Source organism: Bactrocera latifrons, unplaced genomic scaffold, assembly GCF_001853355.1.
Source record: "Bactrocera latifrons isolate USDA-ARS-PBARC rearing strain unplaced genomic scaffold, ASM185335v1 scaffold_77, whole genome shotgun sequence".
Lineage (NCBI taxonomy): Eukaryota > Metazoa > Arthropoda > Insecta > Diptera > Tephritidae > Bactrocera > Bactrocera latifrons.
Window position 1 is genome coordinate 298131 of NW_017537456.1, and position 23239 is coordinate 321369.

Genomic DNA, 23239 nt, shown 5'->3' on the forward strand with positions numbered 1-23239 from the left:
GGCTTACGTGGCATTCTTTCCTTTTCTATACAAAAATTCAAAACATAGCGAATTTCTTCGTTATTTTCACTCGTTTTTGAATAGCTGTAGCATTTTTCAACTTCCCCGAATTTAATTTTGGTTTGGTCGCCTTTCCAACACTATATGCATATGATTGGTAGCACGGGAGATATACGACTGCAAGGACATCCATAGAAAAAATACGAAAATACTTTTCMAACTACCCAAATTTTCCAAGATTTTGAGTGACAAGTTTTTAAGTGTATACAGTTAGAAGGCCAAATAAAAGACAATTTTCAGAATTTTTTCTGAGAAAACTTTTAAACTGATTGATCCGAAAATTTGTACACCCATTATAGTATATTTTAACAGTATTTTAAGATTTAGTATTAGTAAAAATATTTATTTGGCAAGGAACAACAGTTGATCTCCAGCAACTCCTCTCAAAAACACGTTTTGCGGTGACCCTTATATCTCTGAACTGGATCCTCTGATTTTAAAAAATTAAACAGATTTTGTTAAAGTAATGTTAAATTGATCGAAGGAATAAGCAGAMTAACATGTTTTGATAAAATGCCGGTTTCTCAGAAACAAAAAAAATCGCTGACTTGGACTTAAACTGTGTATAAAAAAGATATTTTATTTGGCATTTGGAAAGTAATATTTTTTACAACAGATAAAACATATTGATTACATGCATTATAAGACATATTTAGATATACTGTGTAAACATTTTTAGTAAGATTTGCATTCATTTTCTTGCAATTTATCTAACACAACAACTGTACAAGTATATTCATACTCAGTTAAGTACATACGTAAATATACTTKTTGTATATAGGCATGTAGGTTAATGCTACTTACACATGACACTTCTAGAAAGTTAATTGACAGACAACAATCAGCTAATTACCGGTTATTAGTAATCTGTTTATTTTAAAAGTAGCGGCCAATAAATATAAACCCAGTGACGTGGTAAGATTTTTCAGGATCAAAACAACATTATATTAAACTTGATATATGTACATATATAACATTTAATATTTTTAAACAATTGAGAACGCTGGCACGACTTATTTACATTTTAATAAATATTCAGGAATTTCCTTATATATGCATAACATATGAGAAATAATTACTTTTCAGATGAAGTACTATATATCTACCTATAGTTGCATCTGAGCTAATTTTTCAGCGCAATAAATATTCAACTGTTTAAATTAAAATTTCAAATAATTGAAACTATGCAACGTAGTAGATTCATGCTCTAAATGAATGATCTAGATCAATTAGAGAAGCAACGTGACGATTTTCAATCTAATATGCCTTTTTTCAAAAAAATTTGTTTCTCATACAAAAAAGTAAATATTTTAGCAGAATTTTTTATAGTTACAAACATACACTATTAACATAGAAATTCTGAAATTTTTGTGAAAAATTATTTTAAACTCGGCCATTACGACGCAATTTCCGGTGACTCATCGGAACAGAATGAGACCGCGTTGACAGGATAACTCATTTCAGGAAAGTGAAAAATTCGTGTTTTAGTTAAAACCTTAACGTAGAACTTGGACGAAGGAAAAAAAACTGAAAATTGGATTTTTGGGAGACAATTTTTACAAAAATCTTTAATTTTTAAATAGTTGTAATCGAAAAAAATCTTTCGTCCAAGTCTCTAAGTATTGTATCTCAAAGACCTGTTTAAAATTTCATGAAGATCGGGCAAGATTTCACGAGAAATCTTGCCAACCGAATTCAAAAACACAGTTTCGAGAAAAAGCGTTTAAAGACGACGCATTTAGCCTAGCTAGCCTCGAGCGCCCAAGTTCTCAAGGCTGTAATTATTACTCGGATCAATTTGAAAATTTAGGACAATATTCTAGAGTTGTTGCACAATTTAATAAGACAATAAAATTCGATTTTTTGTAACTCGTAAACCCATGTAAACCCATGTAACCCCTTAAATAAACATTTTATATAAAACGAGGTTATATAATATAATTGAAATAAGCAATTGCTTGGTTTCAGTTTAAGATATAGACTTATTTATGTATATATATTTATTTTTAGCCCAAATGTCTGCACCGAAAAGGAAGAAAGCGAAACATCAGCCGATTCGAAGCCCAATGATACTGAAGAGCTTGCACCTGGAGTCTCGGAGAGCGTCGATGTAAGACCTAACATATTTGGACAGTTCCACATTAGCCTTAACTCATGTGTTGAGAAGCCAAATAAACATGTATGCACACGGGTGTAAGTATTCAGCAGTCTTATTTTACCTTGCACAGAAATACAGAAAACACCAGAAAACACCTAAGCTCCAAGTTGAACTCTGTTTTATGTTGCAACGGTGTTTCTAATTACCAACTAAACTCCCTTTTCTTTACACTGCTTCTTTTCTATAAACATTAGCGTTAACCAAAATGGCAAAAAGAAGACAATCACGATAACACGTCAGTGCTGTCATGGTTATGGACGTCCACGTAATGCTGACTTTGCAACACCATGTGAAAAAATGGAAATCAAAGGCATCGATGCAACAGCAGCCGATATGGGAGCTAAAGAGTTCGTGGCAACTGCCAAGAACGTCGGCATTAGCGAAGTCTTGAACAACAAAAACGTGACCATCTTCATGCCTGTGGATGCGGCATTCAATAATTACATTGATCATTTACAAAGCGAAAATGTAAGTGAAGAGCAAAAGTAATTAACTGATGGATTATTGAACTTATTTTCTTGTTTWTATTTGTAACAAAAAATAGAACGCCGTTGAGCCGAAGGGTGATGCTGCCATGATGAACTTATACAAACGTCACATCGTTGATGGCGAAGTCAGTTTGTACGATCTTAAAAATGATCAATTGCTGAAGACGCAAGAACCCGGTCAGTCCATACGCATTAATGCTTTTGAAGTGCCATTGGCTTTGGGCGGTGAACCCTACCGCTTTACAGCTAACTGTATACCAATTGCAAAACATGATAAACTATCGGAACAGGGCTTGATACATACTGTGGACGGTGTTATGAAGCCAGTAACAAAGAATGTTATGGATTTAATACGCGAACGCCCCGATATGTCGATTATGCGCACTGTACTCGAGAACACCAAACTTAGTGAAATGTTGGAAGGCGAGAAACCAGTCACCATCTTTGTGCCAACTGACGATGCTTTCGAAAAGCTCGATCCACAACTACGTCGCGCACTCAAGGAGGGCAAAGGCTGTGGTGCAAGTAAGTACATACATATGTATATGCATTTCCGTACACTGTCTAAAATATTGTGAAACTATTGTATTAAAATTTTTTTTTCCACTTTTGTAGATATTTTGAAGAATCACATACTCGATTTGACTTTTTGCTCCGTTGCCTCYATACCTGGTGCCAAGACAACCGCCTATAACTTGCTCGGTGAACCGATGCGTTTCAATCGCAGCGAAGCGTCCGTYAGCAAATCAGAGGTCGCCGATTTAGTGGGTGAACAGCCGGTGGTGATCAATAGCATTGCGAAAATCACTGAAGCGGACATAATGGGCACCAATGGCGTGTTGCACGTAATTGACACTATTCTACCAACGGAATCGGCATTGCCACTATCGACACTTATGCAAGAGAAGAATGTTACTATCTTCAAGCGTTTGCTTGAGGCCGCTGGTTTGGTTGATAAATACGACGATATGGATAATGTGACTGTATTYGCGCCAACCGACAAGGCATTACAAGCCACCAAGTGGGCACAAATTTTGCAAGAGTCACCAGAGTCATTGCGCAATAATGCGGAATTGGTTGAATTCCTCAATTATCATTTTGCACAGCCGATGACAAAGACCTGCGACTTGTCCGATTCCAATTTACCAACTATTGCCGGTCCTGAGGTGCGCATCAATCTCTACTCCACACATTCGCTCTTCTCCAATGTTATGAATCGTGCAACGGTCAATTGTGCACGTCTCGTACACTTCGACGATGAAAGCTGCGGTTCTGTGTTGCATCAAGTGGACAAACCGCTGGTGGCACCAAAAATGGTAAGCAATGCAATAACCGTGTCACATTTCGCAAATAAACCTCTAACTTGCATGCCTTCTTTTRTAGAATCTGTTGCAAGTCTTGGAGTCCAATCCCATGTATAGCAAATTCCTCGAATTGGTGCGCGCCGCTAACCTTACCAGCATCTTAGCGAATGCCAGTGATAGCTACACTTTGCTCGTGCCCAAGAATGATGTGTTCGAAGAAGTCGCTGACTGGGAAACGACACTTACCAAAGATAACGCCGAATTGGAGAATCTGATCAAGACACATATCGTGAATGATGTTGTCTGCTGTGCGGGTATCATACCGACAAACTGGCCGTTTGTGCGTTCGATTGAGTCACTGAATGGCGCACATTTGCGCATTACACGCGAACGTCGCCCGAAGATCGAAAATGCTGGCGTGACCAAGTGTGATGCGATCGCCACCAATGGTATTGTGCATGAGATCAATGACATTATTGTTCCTCAAAGGCGTCAACAACAACAGCGACCACAACAACAGTTGTATCGACCTCAAGTGGATACTTTTGGTGACTTATTCTTCTAAAACACGAATACATCTAGTTTGTAACGACAGACAAACATACATACGTATGTACATACGTAATTGTAAGCTGTCTAATGTTTTAAAATTGTAAAGCGCTTTTAGCAATCTAGATTCGTTGCTATTAGCCTGAAATTGCGATATTTTTTATTTGCGTATTTATTAATTTAATGAAATTTCTCTATAATCTGTCTATACATTCGAATATACTTACATATAATACATATATGTCTATATGTTTTTTTTTAACAAATTAAAATATATTTATATGTAATAAACCGAATTGTGAATAACGGTCTTTACAAAATATATACATACGTATACATATTTAAACCAAAAAACAGTATATTTGCGTTTGCTTTCAAATTTTAGAAAAGGATGTTTAAATCTCTCGAAAATCAAATTAATAATCATAGAAATCAAACTTTTTTAAAGAAAAGACAGTTTTTGTTCAAAATGAAGATTTCATACGTATGTGTGCCCATAAAAAATATACCCTTCACAAATGCCATAAAAGAACGAGATTTCGATCGGTCGGTTTGGATGACAACTATGTATGTACTATGTATATGCTACATTCTTCCGATCTAGAAAATTCATTCAGATATTGYAGTAATGCTTTGAGTATAGTGAGAATAGTCCATGCGAAATTTCGTGAACGTGGCTTGTCAAATAAAAAAATTTCCAAACAWGAACTTGATTCCGATCATTCAGTTTGTATGGCAGATATGTATATGCTATAGAGTTGCTCACTAGGTAATTTCGTTTTTTTAGTGAAACTTAATCACGATTCTTTTATTGTGTAACGTGAACGGCCGCAGTAGACAAATTTAATCTTTCAGCAATGGCGTTGTGCTTTGACCCACGACTTTTTCATGCCCATCGGTTGCAGGAGATCTTCCCGAGTGTGGTGCGTCCTCAAGATCAAAATTGTYGKAATGAAATTTTGCAAACCAATTTTGGCATTAGTGTTTGGTCAAAACATCTTTTCCGTAAACATTACATCGCTTTTGCCTTACTTGCTAGTTAAAAGTAAAATATGCCGAAAATGCTGTTCTCTTCCATTTCGTTAGTTTTCAAACATTATTTTAAATAGTTTTAATTTTAAATTTAAATTTTGATTTTAACAAATAAGCCTTACTATATCAGCTGTTCAAAGATATAACGGTAAAGCAAAGTGAAGTTTGCTGCGAAAATACTCAATAAGATCAGCTGACTTAGTGAACGAGAAAATATCGTGGGCAGATATCGGTGATGCCAATAAATATGTATACAGTTTCTAGGAGAGAAGGCGATATCTCAAAAAATGAAGTAATTCCTCGTATATGTACAGTAGCACGGACAAACATACAGACGGATATCGCTAAATCGACTTAAATCGTCACACTGATTATTAATGTAAATACTTTATAGGGTTTCCGATCTTTCTTTCTGGGAGTTGCAAACATCATATCCCTGTGCAGGATATAAAAAGCTTAACTTTTAAAATGCTTGGATTCCTGGAGTTGACCTATAATCATTCCGCTTTCAATTTCTAGATGAATATCGAATTGAAAGCATATTTATCGGTTAGTATGTATGTGGTTTTGAAATTTTTTGTGAAAGAGGCATTTTTCGAGAAAAAGAAACATTAAATTTACTGAGTATAGGAAAATATTGGCAATTACACAATATAGAATATATAGTGAATTTATTAAAAAAAAAACCGGCAAAATAAGATATAGTATTATCCTCTAAAACAATTTTTAAAAATTTCCAGGTTTTAAATATTTCGTATTCCAAAGATCTAATATGATGAAATTTATAAAAAAAAAAATAATATTATTATTAATATAATGGATATAATGGTAGAACTGTATCAAAAATGGGTTGAATCGGACCAATACTACTCTTAGCCTTCATATCCGGGTGACTTTGTACCGCATATTTATGGAAGTTATGCCATTAAAAMAAAGAGAGCTTGTTGTTTTCATAACTAATATCAGGATTTTCAAACATCCGACTGACTTTACACTCTATGATTGGTTTACACCCTATAGTATTCCYCTGGCTTTGATTCTTGTAAGTTGCAAGAAAATATYCGATTGCACCCGAACTTAGCCCTTTCTTACTTGTTGTTGTACTTAAAATCCTATATCCTAAATACACTTTGCGGACAAAGTTTTAAGTTGATAACKTCATTTACTCTCGATTATATACATATGGAGTTCAAAATTGCGATGTATGAGAACTAAGCGTTTCACATTTTCGCAATGTAACCTTAAAAAARTCAAATTATGTTATGCACTGTTGCACTTAATGAGTTAACGCAAATTTTGTAATTTCCACCAGAACACTTATGTGCGGAGTTGTGGGTAATTATTTCATAGTGTTTCAAGAAGTGATAAAAAGTCTGCTTCTCAGCGAGTCTGATTGAAATAGCAAATTGTGCTGTGTGATATCTGCTGACGATATATGTATGTAAGTAATACTGCTTACAACTTTATTTCTTTTATATCATCCTATCATTCCTCATACAGATGGAAATGTTTTTTGGATATGTTTTTAGTCAAACACGCATTGCAACGGGCAATGTAGGAAGTTTTAAGTTTTCTCTAAAAGAAGAAACCGTTAGTTGTCCAAATCGTCAAATTGCACTAGTAATCTTAAACTAATATTATATTAAAATATTTTTAAAAGCAAACCCAAGATATTTCCTTATTTTCAATTCGTGTTGAATTTCGAATACATTTGATTCCCTTATTTTAGAAAATAAAARCAACCACCATTCAGAAATTAGAATTCAGCACAATTGGAAGAAATCATCTGCATTGGATCCTTCACTTTGGTCCAGCAAAATCGAATACTTCAATCAGTTCCCCGACAACTATTGAATTTAATACAAATAATAAAACTCATTCAACCCAAAAAATTTATGAGAAAAATTAGCTKAAACTATGTACATATATATTTCATTCCAGATTTTTTGTTAGTATTTCCCGATTTTATTTTTCTATGCGACACATACATATTTATATAGTTTTATAAGCCTGATACTTGGATTTTCCTAATCTTATTTTAATTATTACTAAATTAGAAACAACAATGTGTCACATAAATTTCGGAGATACTGTATAAAGTACTGCTATTGGTATATACGTGTATAAGTAAGTTATTATAAATTCATATGTAGGTGAGTATGTGTTATCAAAATATCACGGTTGGGGGGACTGCAACATATTATCAATTTATTTATATACTCAATGCACAATTAAACGCTCAGCGGCTAATTCTCAATCTAGAAGTGAGAGTCAACTGAGAAAATGAGCAAAAATGTGTATATGCACACATTGTATGTTATTGCATATTACATTTGAAGCTCTGAAACACTAGTTCTCAGTCCATCGGAACTTTCAGTCACATAAAGACTCAACTTCTATTTGATTTGCAAATTCTTGTTTTGTTTTTGGTTTYTTATATTAAAAAAAGTGTTAAATTAAATAATGTCCAAACTTCCTATAACATTTATTGCGGATTTCCACGATGAAAAGCTCTGCAAGCGCATGGAATATCGTAAATTCGGTCTCACGGGGTTACAGGTGTCCAAAGTGGCTTTGGGCACTGGCACTTTGAGTGATTTCTATGGGTTAGTAAATGTTAGGCTCATTTCTGCATTTAGTGGGGCTTTTCCATCACTTTGCAGCACTTGAAAGGCGATGAAGTGATGCTGTCAGGTGAACACTTGTTTACGTGCACTTAAAGATTGTATGCACGTATACTTATGTACACACATACATATATAGTATAAATGCATGTGATATTTGTTGTTTTATTATGCACATTTTTTGCATTACTTGTTTCTTTTATTCGCCGGCAGTGATCTTGATGTGGATGAAGCGATAAAGACTATACACTCAGCTATCAAGTCAGGTATTAATTACATTGACACGGCACCATTTTATGGACAAGGTCGTTCGGAGGAAGTTTTGGGTATGGCTTTGAAAGACGTTCCCAGGGAGGCTTATTATATTGCTACAAAAGTTGGACGTTATGAAAAAACGTTTGAAAATATGATTGACTTCTCCGCTAAAAAGACTAGAGAGAGTGTGGAGAAGAGTTTGCGATTGCTTGGCCTTGGCTATGTTGATATCATACAGGTATGTATATATTGCAAAAACGCAATTTATTATTGTTGATAATGCACATGAAGAGAGGACACGCACAAGAAGATCATATAAACAACGAAAAGTTCAATAACTTTCTGAACAATGAACGCAATAGAAAACAATAAATCAAGCATTATTAAATCTTTGAAAATTATTAAAATCGGATCATACATTTTCCGGATATACCCGATATTTTTTCATCCGGATACCGTACGTGCCAGTTAGTGTGAACGATAACTCAAAAACTTTTTGAATCCGAACACAGCCTTATTACTTCTTTATACACTTTTACAAAGCTTATGGTTTACGAAAGTATTAAATACTCATTTWATTTAAGCCCGAAATCGCTTACTGTTCAGAGTCTTGGACTCATGTACAGAGAGCGTTCCAAAGTAAAAAGGACTAAAAAAAAAACAGAACAAATGTTTTTTCGGCAAAATCAATTTTATTCAAAATAGTCTCCTTCAATASTTCAATACAGCTTTTTGCATGGTAAAAAATGATATCGAACGAGTGTTTTAGCTCGTTGGCCGGTATGGCCGCCAGTATGCCGGTGTAAGACTTTTGAATGGCCTCTACGTCTGCATAACGCTTTCCTTTCATGGGCAAACCCTTTTATCCGTAAAAGAAAAAGAAAATTTAATGTTTGAACAAAGACAAAGCTCATTTTCGCACCGATAACATAAACATACTGACACTTAAAACGCAATAACTTCACTTCCAATCAATAAAATGTCATGAAATTCTCACTGCACAATCGATAAAGATAGCTGATTCTAATGCATCAGTCGACTATAGATGCCGCTACCAGGGGCGCTAGATTCACAAAGTCCTGTTTACTTTGGAACGCACCTTGTATAATGTTGAAGTGCAGGGTAAAGTTATAAGGTTTATGTATAATCCGGTAATCAAAAGAGTAAATAAACTGTTCAAATTCACCTTGCCTCTTATCGTCTTGTAAGGAGCTTGATAATGTAGTTTTGATTCTATGGCTGATTCCCAAGAGGAAAAGCGATTGAACGTGAGAGCACACTTGGACTACTTGGAGTACTTTGTGTCTTAGCAAAGTGAATTGCTGCACTCGACAAGAACCTGGTCAGACGTTTTTTATTATGTTAACGGTGGTTGTAAGTTTAATATTGAAGGAATCTTTGTTGAGCAGATTCTACCTTTGATGCTCTAATTTCACGTGTACGCCGACACCCATAAATAGGAAAGGATGAACCTTGCTGAGAATGAAGAACTAACTGGATCTCATACGATTTGCCTATTAAATTGAGTTGACCAGCGAAAGGATGAACTTTGCTGAGAACGAAGAACTAACTGGATCTCATACGATTTGCCTATTAAATTGAGTTGGCCAGCGATTGCTAACCTTAAGCCCAACAGTTCAGTAGTAAACCGCAAGCAGACAAAGTTCCGACCTGTCCCCATTCTACTGATAGAGCCATAGACATGCATATAATTACAAGCTGTATCTCTGACGTGCTTAAGTAAGATACGTGTACACACATACATATATGTATATACCATTTCAGATCCATGACATCGAATTCGCTAAAGACCTTGAYATTGTGATAAACGAATGCCTGCCGGAATTGGAGAAAATCGTAGAAGAAGGAAAAGCTAAATTTATTGGTGTAACCGGATATCCGTTGTCTCGCTTAAAGGAATGCATTGAGCGGGCGCCAATCAAATTTGATGTAAGTGATTATATAATCAATCAATGTACTATCGATTACTTCCACACGCATAAGCAATGCATTATTAWTTTATTACTTTCTCACGGCTGATTTTCCACACCCACAGTCAGTATTGGCTTATGCGCGTTACACCTTACTGGATGACTCGCTCAAGTCCTATATGGACTTCTTTCAGCAAAATAATTTGGGTATAGTGTGCGCTTCCGGTCATGCACTTGGCCTTCTGACCAACGCTGGACCGCAGGTATGGCATCCAGCCGGTGAGGAAATAAAAGATATATGCCGGAAGGCTGCCAACATTTGTAAGGAGGCTAATGTTGAACTCGGCAAGTTGGCCATGTACTACTTTATGCAGTTAGACGGTGCAAGCACTTTCTTAACCGGTATGCAAACACGCAAGCTATTGGATATCAATCTGTCGGCATACTATAATGGACTGACCAAAAAGGAGCAGGAAGTCTTGCAACTATTACGCGAAACGTAAGTATCTACACATATATGTACATATGTATGCATGTTGTAACTTGTAGCGATTAGTGCGCATAGTAACCGAAACAGGTAACTAGTATTACCAAAGTTGTTGGTTGCATTTTACGAGTATTTTTTAGCAAAGTGGCCGGTTGATCTGGTGGCCCGCTGTTGTACGGTGTTGACGCTTTCAACTGTCGAGTTTTTCCTATTTTTATAGTCGGATATAAAATTGTGCAATTCGGATATGCAATAAACACCGTTAGTTATGGCATGTGGTGCATTTTTATCGAGATACTGTGGCTTTTCTTTTGCGGAGATTATGCCTATTATATTATGTAAGTGCTTTGCATGTTTGTAGGAAGGTAATGGGTATCATATTGATTGAAGTATCTGAACTAGCTAATTCGACAGCCATAAACTTGTTTGCAAATATCTTATTACCGTAATTTTTCGCTTGAACAGCTTTCATGTTCATGGCCGTAAATCAATTGTCTGTGTGGTTGGCCAATTAGATTGCCATTAAAAATATGCCTACTTTTTGTAAGTAATTAATGAACATTATATTTACAATAATTGTGGGCATAACTATCAAACAAACAGTTAAAATAGTTTAAGTTAGTGCGGTAAACAGGAACGATCTTTATCATAGATAGAAGACAAATAGTTAGACGAAAAAGGTTTCGTCGAAGTAACACTAATTCAAACTTCTGTGCTTGTCCGACTTATAACAACGGTTTCAAATGACAATTTTTTTTTTCGATTTTGATAGAGGGGTTAGKGTTTCAAGGTAAAGAAAAAAATACTTTTTTGCGAGTTTATTTCTTAAATATGGATTGAGTAATTTTATTTGGACTTTTTGTACATTATTGAGCACACTTTTGACAATATACATCTAGAAAAAAAAAACTTTGCGGTGTTCACCATAACCGCATGAAAATCAACTTTTCCCCAACGTTCTCTAAGTTTTCATTTTTATTTCATTAAAACATTTTTGGGAGCCATATATTGCCAAATGTGCGCTCAATAATGTACAAAAGATCTGAATAAAATTACTCACTCCATATTAAAAAAATAAATTATTTTTTTTTTTACCTTGAAACCCTAACCTCTCCCTTAACTAATGTATTGTATGTGTCCCTATCTGTCAAACTGATGAATTATAAAAGGTTATGTCAGAGGTGTAGATGGTTTAGCAAAGCTCCGAGAGAATTGAATTTRTCGAGTTAAGTATTAAAATAACTTCCTTGGAAATTAAAAATTTATTTATTTTATTTTGAATATAATTGACTTAAAATTATATATGCAGTCATTTCAGTAAAAGTTTCGTTGTTGAAGTATTGAACGATTTGTGTATAATATAACGAGAATTTTATTTGTTCGGCATTGCGTACTGTTATCTTTATATATGTAAATGATTACTTATAATATTAATATTTTCATTATTAGCGTTTTCACAAAGCCACTCAACTGGGAAGGAAACGAGTTGGAAACTTATTGGGCCGCAATGAAAGCAAAAAAACAATAATAAAGCGTTTGAAAGTGTGTTTATATATCGGTGAATTGTTTTTTTTTTACTAAATAAGTAAAATACGATTGAAACAACTGCATATTAATCCTTTAATTTTATAAAAAAAAAAACTTTGGAAAAATATAAATTATAGGAGAATCTATGTTAGCTTTTAATATACTTATCAAACAAAGAATATGTCTCAAAATGTGTATTTCTAACCAAATTGTGAAATCATTGCGAATATTGGAAAAGGCTTGCAATGTTTAGTTTCATCAAAAACACAAGACTACGAGTGGTACAAAGAATTCAAAGACGGTCGAGAGATCGTTGAAAACATGCATCATTCTGGACRACCTACGAAATCTTCAACATGAATGATGAAAATATTAAAAAAGTGAAGGTTATGGTGCTTGAGAATCGTCAGGTAAGTGTTAGAGAGAAGGCAAGATATCTCGAGAGTCCGATCGAATGATTTTTGTGGATATTTTGGGTATGAAACGTGTTCTTGCTCGACTCGTCCCGRTTAAGTTTATTTTTTTTTTTAAAGAGTAAGGTCTTTTTACAAGTTCACAGTTACTTTTGAAATTTCTTGCGAATTCTGATCCCACATTCTTGGAGAGCATTATAACTGCCGATAAGACATATGTAGGTATATGAGTATAACATGCAAATATTTTATTTGACCGTATTGAGACGTTTGCGTGAGAACATCTGTCGAAAACGGCAGGAATTGTGGAAGAACAATATAATTATATTCGATGTCTCTATCGCCATAAATTTAGAGGAAGCTGGCATTGCAAAAGTCCACCCTCAAACTGTTCGGAACTTATGATCTTCACCGGGACCCGCTCTACTGATTTCGACTAAATTTAGTCCGTCGCATTATTCTTAAATTTGCATGTCACAGTACGAAAATGGATAAAATCGTATTACAATCACGCCTACTTCCCATATGTAAAAATTTTAAATTCCATTTGATTATTTATCTTTCCAGTGCACAAATCAAGACCAATTAATATAACGGCATACAATTTTGCACGAATAATCCAACCAAAACTATGACTGTCAACAGTGACGTGAGAGCCAAGTTGCKAGTGCGACGACTGTTTGTTTGATGATAGGAGATATTTCGTCTTGTCTTCGTTCACTGCCAGACCCATTTACTTTGCTTCCTTATCCAGTCCGGAGAAATCAACGAAGAACTGGTGTGTGTCGATTCTCTTTTCACTGGTCTTTTCCATGGTGAATATCTGGTCGGTTGCTGATTTTCCAGATCTAAAGCSACACTGATAAGATCTAATCAGTTTGTTGATATTTTATATATATTTAATATTACATAGACCTAGAACCACACAGATAAAACCTTATAGGCAATGTTGAAGAGGCTTATCCCACGGCCGTTGGCGCAGATTATGGGGTCTTCCTTTTTGTGGATTCTTCAGAGTACACTTAAATTCCAATCGTTGGGAACTCAAATATACTAAATATGTATAATTATTTTCGTTTTTCTAACAAGCCTTATGTTGAACAAGTCGGTCACATGTACATATGTATATACTTAGATATATATAATTTTATATCTCTACCTATTTATATGTACATAATTGTATAAACATATATATATTTCTATATATAATTGCTTAGAGTATGATCTTCTGGTTGAAGTTTTGCACCTAAGGTATTTCCCTGGCTTTGATTTTTGCAAGTTACAGGAGTTTTTCACAACACTAGTGAACGTTGTTTCCATTMTTTTTTTTCCAGCACTGCATCATATATTCATACATAAGGATGTATGTAAGTTTTTTCATTTTTCAATCGTCTAAATAAATATTTACTGTCACTAAAATTATTCAGCCAAAACCACTCTCACTGATTTTCTATCTATAAATTATAGGTTGAAAGGAAGTAGCTTGTTCTCTAAAAATTTTAACAACATTTACATATATTAATATTTCCATGCGTACAAATTTTGCAGCAATCGAGTTGATCAACTGGCAATATTTCCTTTTTATGCCAGCGGCCTATACGTGTATTTCAAAGTTGTTCAATTATGGCTTATTTGCACTCCATTCCATTGAATATGCATGACAGTTATTGTAACCGTGTRCAAAACCATTACACAAATAAATCGGAAATAAGATTTAATTACTTAATAGGCATTTAATGCCGACACGAAAAAGTGGTGGGCACTACAAACTGCCGTTACTGGCGAACATAGGTATGTATGTGTGTGTGCTGTACGTGGAACAGTTTTGTACCGTGTGGTACCAACGCACGCGAACGCAGTGATTTGCACGAATTTTAGCTAATGCTAAAGAAATGTGTGCAAAAAAATTGTTCAACAAAAAGAAAACGAGTGAAGAGTAATAAGTATTTTCTTATGGCAACATAAGCAATGCAGAAAAACTTCCATGCTAATATTTGCGTACAAGGACGGTCCAATAAGTATTCAACCTCACAGCACAATAGCACTATTGAAGCAAGATAGGCACATTTTCGTAGACAGCCATTACCAATTTTAACCGATTTGCCTTAAGAAATCAAATCAAAGAGAGCTTGGGTAATTTATATTAACATGAATAACGTAGTAAAAGTCTATGATCTCGTATTAGCAGACCGCCGATTGAACGTACGGAAGACAAATGATATTGAGCATAAGAAAACCGGAGCATTTRCCCTAAAAACCGGACAAAAATTGATAATTACAAACTTCTGCGATGGTACTCAAAATTGATTTTTTTGGTACCTACATAACCGTTCTACAATGAACCGATTAAATGAATGATCTTCAGGCCGTTGTATTGCCACACAAGTAGTCGAAACCTAGACTTCGTTCAGGTCGCATGTGCTTATTCGCGAAACTCTCCATTGCTATCGAAATTGCAAGTGTTTTTTTTTATTGCGTGAATGGAATTCTTGAAAATATTTTTTATGGATTTAGAACAACATGGTATGTATTTAATATTAATGATATAAAAATTAATTTAGTTAATGTATTATTATGTTTTTTTTTTTGGGAAAACAATGAATCATTAAAAAAAACTATTTTTATTTTTATGAAATTAGTGTTTTTGTTATAGTGTCGGGCGAGGTCGAGCTATAAATTATTTTTCCTAGTAAACTACACGGTTTCTACTTAACATATAAACTTAAACATTTYCCCGTCTTTCCTACCCTTTAAAAAAAGCGTGTTGAAAAAAGTTGGTCAGTTGCCTAAAATGAGTACGATACGGATGGTATATAGATGCCGTAATTTGCCGTAATTAGTGTCTTCTTTGTTCACACTAGAAAACAAGTGCAATCCTCAAGCAACTTCACTGTTTCATCCTGTTGGACTCTATTTAAGCCCAATCCGAAGGGATTGACTAAATATGAATACACTGATCACACTATAGACCAAAGTAGAAACAGTGCACTTCACTCGTTCAACCTTATCCAAACTTAGGCCGGGAACACTAGCTGGACAGAAATTTTAATCGATTGATGAGGTTATCGCCTCCTCGGAGGCCTACTTGCCTATTGAACTATGTTTTTTTAATGGATTAATGGAGTTTTATTAACGCTTGTGCAGTAGTTTTATGTTGAGAGCGTAAAGCAATTTATCCAAAATTTTCTTTTTCTTTTTTTTATCGGACTTTCCTCGTATATGTATGTTTATGTACAATATATGCCTTTGCACTCTCGTTTCTATATTAAATTCAAAGTTTATTAACATGGCATCGAATTACCACTAGAGGCAGCGGAAAATCGTAGCATGAACTGATCGGAATGAATGAATGTATGAAATAAAACGAAACGGATGGATTTTGTTGAAATTAATTCACTGGATTTTTGTACATGTATCACTACTTGATGTGAAATGCGGAAAGAGATTTTTCTTCTTTTAATTTTAATTTTCCACTTCTTTGCTCTTTCTGCTTCGAAGTGTCTTTTCCGACTTAATGAACGCTCTTTGCATTTATCCTTCACTCTTTTTTTATTGAAGCAAGTGTYACTAATGTATATGCATAAATAAACAATGGCAAAGATGACATTTTGACGTTTACTGCCTCTTTGTAACCAACACGTTTGGGTGAGAAAATTGCCACAACATAAAACACAATAAGGAGACTGCTTCAATAAAGCGCAAAAGAGCGAAAAAAAAAGAATTTCGGAAATGAAGCGATCTGTTAAAAACTTTAAAGAGAATTACATATTTACTAAACCTTTGCAAGCAATTAAAAATTGCAATGAAAATACTTATAGCTACACTTTCCAATGGAGCAATTTGAAATTTTATTGTAAATTTTAAATTAWTTTTTCGATAAGAAATATATAGCTTGCAAGGAAGTTTGTAACACCCAGAAAGAAACGTAGGAGGCCACATAAAATGTATATAGAGACGATCTGCATGACGACCTGAGTCGATTTAGCCATGTTCTTCMGTCTGTTCGTCAGCCCGCATATACCCGAAATATCGATCCGAAATTTTGTATACATCCTTTTCTCACCAAAGTGCTGTTTATTTGTCGAATCCGCCGATATCGAACAAACAAACTGACCGATCAAAATCAAGCTCTTGTCTGGAAGCTTTCGTATTTGTGGAGGGTAGCTTCGATGCAACCGAAGTTAACTTTTTTGTCGTTTTTAATAATTTTTGCTTTCTTACAACTCTTATTAGTTATGAACACTTTTGAGGTTATGTCAGAAACAAACTATTTCTTCGCGTAATTGCCTATAGTTTGAAACATATTCCGTGTCCCCATTGAATTATAACCTTCAGTGATAATTGTTTGCTGCGAGCAAGTGGTTTTGATTGATACAAATTATTCAACATCGGCGGATAATCAACATGTCAATGAAATAAAGGAATTGCTGCTTGAAAAACGACGCTTAACAGGCAGAGATCTTACTGGCATCGTTGGAATATCGGAAGGATCAATGAAAACCATTTCGAAAAACTATTCGGTAAAAAGTGAAAGCACGATTCATCYCAAAAATTACTCAATTTTTTCRAAAACAGCGAAGCGTTAACGTCTATAAAACAATGCTTCCGACTACCAGCTRCTGSAYGCCATTGYCGAAAAACMACGTCAAAGSAGGTCAAAAATCAAGGAAGGAAGAATTTTTTAACCTAATTTCGTCGGTAACGAAAATTTTCCCGAAATGTCTGAAGCGATCGATKGAAATATTCATATGACGTGCTGGAAATCGGTTAGGTGAACAGAATCAAAAATATTACAAAATGAATCGTAGATTATTAAAGTACACAAAGTTTAATGCACAAAAACGTGTATAACCTAATTACAATTGCAACTTTGGGTGAAAACGCATATGTCTGGTGCATCCATATCCTTTTTGTGTATAGTATATCCCTCCTAACTACCGATGTTTCTAGTAAATTGCAGCAAATACGTAGCGCATCAATAATTGCGAAATATGTGCGCATGCGTTACTGTTTTTAGCACAACCGAGTTAAATAAGCGTACTGTAATAAAAATTTGCTCATAAATCTATATTTGTATATGCCGGTATATGTTTTATGTGCATTTCAAATGTAAACAAACTGATTTTTACATTTGTGCAACAGACACGTATTTCTTAATTATTGGCGATGCTTGCAGACAGTTATATACCCATGCATTTATTTATAGCTGTGTACATTTACAACTTACCAGCTATCAACTATTCARTCCATCGTTCATCCGCATTACGTCGTGTTGGTAGCGGGTCCACTATCACTGCTCTTTTTTTTCCACACTAGCCACCAAGAGTTCGTCTGTTCAACTCATATATTAACGAATATTTAGCCCCCTGGAGCATATCAACTTCTTGACTTTTCTCTTTCCTTCTTTCTCTTTTACACATACATATATGGCCAGCGTGAAAAAACATCATACTGCCGCTGACACCTSTCCACCGCTGGCGTATTGTTTGCGGTTAAGTCATCACTCGTGCAACCACCGAACATTACCACCGGCAACCAGCGCTGGCTTTTATATTCTCTGCAACCGGCGCGCTTGTCTTCAGTTGTTACTTTTGCATTTAAGCGCATAGTCAATAGTCACGGGAAATAAAATCTGCGAAAATCATTGTCGGCAACTATCCTCTCGTTATACAGTGTATTTGTGTTGTCACGAAGCCTCCGTTAAGAAGTGACATTTATAAAATAAAAAATAATCTTGGCAAAAATGCGTGCTTTATTCCTTACAATCAGTATCCTCTGCCTTTTGGTATTGAATGTCTCAAGTGATGATAAAAACAAAGAACAGAGTAATGCAGGTAATCAAACAGTTATTAAATATTACTTTTTTTTTTGAAAATACATATGTGCATYAGATAAAACGGGTTTAATATGTACTAAGCACGTCAACAATTGTTCTTGACCAAGAATTTAGTTGCGCGAAACCGGATTTCTGGCCGCGTAAACGTCAACAAGCAGAACAAAGCAAAAGAAAGTGTCAGAAACGCGGTGCTGTTATTGATAGTGTATTGTAGATGAAAAAAGCACAATATAGTTGTTTAATGGCTTTACCGTATTTTCTATAAAAGTACTGTTATTTTTTAATATGACAAAGGAGCATTGTTCGAAATATTTACTTAAATAATATTATTTGGCAAGTGGAAAAGATTTATTAAATGCTAAATTAACAATTTAAAAGAATAAATTCATTTGCATACATATAAAATGATATATTATAATAAAAGTTTAGCACTTTTTGTAAGTAGTCTAAGTATAAGTATCTAGTAGCGAGATATATTCAAATATTTGGTAAAAATTAATTGGACCAGTTAAGAAGATAAAATTTTATCAAATATTTTATACTTTAAATATATGTTATGTATGTATGTACATATATATTCGGTAAATATTTCATCGTCAAGCCAAAAAGCTCTTGATTACAAGGTAAAAAGTGATTCTAATTCTGGGTGAAGAAAAACTGCTCTTTAATTTTTCAAAATCCAGAACGCGGTATTTATTAAATCAGTACAGAAAGTTTAACTGTAAAAGTTTTTTTTAGAACTCAATCGGTGCTAATGGTTAGCAGGCTCTAATCGTTATGCGAATTAGGTGTTACACTTATGTATGCTCTCTTTTTTCTATTTCTTTTTTTTTTTGACAAGCATTGATTTTTATCGATGAATATTTCGTAAACACTTAACTTAATGGAAAAATTCTACGTTACCTTTTTTTAAATTTGCGGAGTTCCAGCGGAAAAATCCATATTCACAGTTTTCSAAAAAGAGTGACATAATTTCCTATAAAAAAAATACAAATTGTTAAGGAAATTCAAATATTTTTTATTAAGTGTAAAGTACAATCGATACAATTCATTTTTTAATATAACATATTTCAAATGTCTTCCACGACTTTGCAGGAACGAATCCGATGAACCCAATTATCAAGTACTTTTTCCACTAAATCTAGTCGTATGTCATGAATAGCACGTTCAATATKAACTTTAAAAGCTTGAAGAGAGTCTGGTTTATTGCTAAAGACCAATGTCTTCAAACAACCTCACAAAAGTAGTCGAATGGTGTTAAATCACATCTTCTTTGAGGCCATTCAATGCCAAAATTTCTTGAAATAATCAAATCTCATAATTTTTCTCCCAATAATTCGGTTGTTGCGCGTGTTGTGTGGCACTTATCCCCGTCATGACCAAATGTTTACAAGATCAACTTGTTCCAATTGCGGCCATAAAAAGTTGGTTACCATCGATCTATATCGTGCTCCATTGACTATAACGTTGTCACCAGYTTTATTTCGAAAAAAGTACGGACCCATGATTTCACCTGACCAAAAACCACACCAAACTGTTAATTTAGGTGAATGTAAAGGTTGTTCATTAATAATTTGTAGATTTTCTTCGCACCAGAATCTACAGTTTTATTTATTTGTCACACTACTCAAATGAAAGTGAGCCTCATCGAAGATGATTTTCTTAAAAAAAAAACGTGATAGTTTTCAATTTGTCCCAAGGYGAAATCAGCAAATTTACGACGTTTGCAGTGGTCCAATGGCTTCATCGAATACACTTGGACGATTATTATGACCATAAAATGGCAAACGAGCATGAAATGTTGCAATTTGAGAATGACTATTTTAATAATAATCAGGACACAAAAAATACCACCAACAAGCTTTTGAATTGCATTAGAATATCTCACATATTAATCGACATATATGGAATAAAGTTAACCGTAAGTTTGAATATTATTACATAAGCAATATGAGGGCTAGAAGTAGTATTCAATTAATATAACTTACATATTAACCCATTTTTGGTAAAAAGTCAGCCATATTGACAGAAGCCCACATATTCGTTATTTGGGGGCGTGAAAAGTTATGGTCCGATTTCGATTATTTTTGAACGTAAAAAAGAACTTTTCATTTTCACATTGTCCACATTGAAATATCATGATAATGCTATGAACCAAATTTATCCACGTCCACTGTATTCCAAAAAGTTTTAAACCACATCCACGTCCTTCAATACTACGATGTTCTGAAAGATTATTATCGTTAAATATTATCGCGAATAACATATCCAGCCAAGTGTGGCCAGCCCATAAGCCATCATCACAAAAAACCTCCAAAAATTTCTTCGTAACACCTTTCGTTCAAATACTTCTAGTTTGATTTCTTCGGCATTACATTTCGCTAGCGTATGTTAGCACAGGAGCAATCAATGTGCGGTAGTTTGAAATTTTCCTCGATCTATCGAGCGTACGACGATTTAAGTTTTTGTTCAGCCCGAAGTAAAAATTGTTAGCGCTTATTATCCTTTGGTTTATTTCCGCATATCTATTGTTCATATAGTTTTCGTACGTTATTAYATTGTATTTATTTATTATAATTTTTTGCAGAAATCTGGCAACAAGACTTATCGGACACCTTCAAAATAGAAGGGTCAGATCAGGGTATACAAAAGGTCAATCTCAAGTGCGGTTCCAATTCTATGAACGTTATGCTGGAGACGGAGAAACCTTTCTCTGGCGTGATGTATACACGTGGCAGTTTTTATAAACAAAGTGAACCTTGCTTTGTTAAGCCAAGTACACAAACTTCACGTACTTTGGAGATGAATTTCCAATTGGACCAATGTCAAACGCTGAAGAATGGCGAACTCTACTCTAATATTGTTGTCATACAAAATGATCCTGAGCTGATTACACCTGGTGATTCGGCATTCTCGCTGGAATGTGATTTCCGTCAGCCGCGAAATTTGGATGTGGAAGCAAATATGCAAACTCGTGACAGGTAATTTTCAAAATTACGTATATATATACAATATAAATTTATTTCACAAAAAGCTTTTCTGCAATGCTAAATATCATCACAAGTTTATCCAAATATATATATATATATAAATGTATTATGTAGACATCCGCAAAAATTGCGAGGAACCAACACGCATCATCGCCAATAGATAACCAAATAAGCTTAAATGCCAAGCAAACAAACGCAATGTACATAAGGTATACATATACTACATATGTATGATTGTGATAACAGTAAGCACACAATGCAAATGTGTATGTATGTATGAATTATACTGTAATATGTATATTAGTCAATGAACATACACATATAATAGGAATATTGGAATATTCAAACGACATAATTCACAACTATTAATTCTACACCTTTAAATCTTATACATACATAAATATAGTTATTTATTCTCAAATAATCATAACTTTACGACAAATTGAATAACACTAAAGTAACAAGTTTCACAACAATACCCAAAAATACACACAAATTTGCTTACACAGAGTTGCACGCGGTTCCAAAATCACACTTACAAGTCCAGACCCTTCAACAGCARCGTCCGACTTGAACATTTCATATCAAAGTGACACAGACAGCGTGGAATATGTGCCAAGACAACAAAATGCAACCGATAACCAAGGAGACGTTATACATGAAGCTGAGACGGTGCGCTTGGGTACGGTGGAGGAAGTAACATATACCCTTGAGAAGGACGAACTTTAATAGAGAATTAGTGGTTTAGTATTTCCATGCAATCTGACAACATAAATCACTGAACATTCACAACAAAACATGTACCCAAATTAATTATATTTTATACACAATACACTTCTTGTTTCAAACACCAGGTGAGAGTTGCAAGTAGCTAAAATCCTTTTGATAGCAGTAAATGTTTGGTGTGGCCGTTTTTAACAAAAATATTATCTTTTTTTATTTATTGGCTTATGCTGTCCTTCCTTTTCAGTCCAAATGGACGTAACGAAACGGAGGTGAAATCGTGAAATTCCATTCTGCAGAATACGACACTTTTGGACAATGCAATTCCAATTCATTCAGTTTCCATATACATTTTAAGTTAATTTTAAAATACATATGTTCAAGGTAAAAGAACTGTAAATTAATATAAATCCTGTGATATGTTTTGAAGATGATTGGTATATTAAAATATATAATTTCATTTGATTTATTGTTTGTTTTCATTTACTTTATTTTTAAGATGTAATGAACTGATGTAACCGATTCGGAATACATTCGAAACACCTTTTATGACGTTAGGAGTAAATTTAATTTTTTTTCGCATTCTCTTAAGGTATAAYATATGAGAAATATTCTCTGGAAATTTTAAGTAAATCCGACAAATATTTTTCGAGTTATTCGACAATTAACAAAGGATCTCTTGAACGCGCGTTCAAGACTTAAAATGTTTTTTATGAACTGTGCAAACTCGAAAACCGTTCTGTGAATTTTAACGAAATTTATATAGCTGTTTTTATGAATTTTGACTTTTAATATTGATATTTAAAAAAAATCCCGTTTTTTTCGAAAATCTATATAAATGTTTCCGCAAGCTCCCATTTTG

General features: G+C 34.3%; 3 protein-coding genes across 7 annotated transcripts in view; all 3 read left to right on the forward strand.

Annotated features, from left to right (window-relative positions):
• The window catches only part of LOC108976504 (transforming growth factor-beta-induced protein ig-h3), a 22626-nt gene extending 17826 nt beyond the window's left edge, over positions 1-4800 (forward strand). For both annotated transcript variants that reach the window (XM_018945657.1, XM_018945658.1), the window contains exons 5-9: positions 2071-2253; positions 2413-2686; positions 2763-3231; positions 3322-4022; positions 4090-4800. In XM_018945657.1, coding sequence (XP_018801202.1) covers positions 2071-2253; positions 2413-2686; positions 2763-3231; positions 3322-4022; positions 4090-4575 — 2113 coding nt within the window. In that variant the 3' untranslated portion in view covers positions 4576-4800. The remainder of the gene's footprint in view (positions 1-2070; positions 2254-2412; positions 2687-2762; positions 3232-3321; positions 4023-4089) is intronic.
• A 3149-nt stretch (positions 4801-7949) lies between these two features.
• Positions 7950-12557, forward strand: LOC108976506 (L-galactose dehydrogenase-like). 2 transcript variants are annotated; one of them, XM_018945661.1, is made up of 5 exons: positions 7950-8197; positions 8429-8708; positions 10256-10420; positions 10527-10900; positions 12338-12557. In XM_018945661.1, exons 1-5 carry the CDS (start codon positions 8055-8057, stop codon positions 12414-12416), a joined length of 1041 nt encoding a protein of 346 aa, XP_018801206.1. In that variant the 5' UTR covers positions 7950-8054; the 3' UTR covers positions 12417-12557. The 2 variants fall into 2 exon arrangements, with proteins under 2 accessions (XP_018801206.1, XP_018801207.1); XM_018945662.1 differs by lacking the exon at positions 7950-8197 and adding an exon at positions 8225-8285.
• Positions 12558-18092: 5535 nt separating this feature from the next.
• Positions 18093-22846, forward strand: LOC108976507. 3 transcript variants are annotated; one of them, XM_018945664.1, is made up of 4 exons: positions 18093-18662; positions 21252-21645; positions 21769-21863; positions 22164-22253. In XM_018945664.1, exons 1-3 carry the CDS (start codon positions 18572-18574, stop codon positions 21812-21814), a joined length of 531 nt encoding a protein of 176 aa, XP_018801209.1. In that variant the 5' UTR covers positions 18093-18571; the 3' UTR covers positions 21815-21863; positions 22164-22253. The 3 variants fall into 3 exon arrangements, with proteins under 3 accessions (XP_018801209.1, XP_018801210.1, XP_018801208.1); XM_018945663.1 differs by lacking the exon at positions 21769-21863 and adding an exon at positions 22625-22846 and having other exon boundaries at positions 18100-18662; positions 22164-22508; XM_018945665.1 differs by lacking the exons at positions 21769-21863; positions 22164-22253 and adding an exon at positions 22625-22846 and having other exon boundaries at positions 18094-18662.
• Positions 22847-23239: the final 393 nt, after the last annotated feature.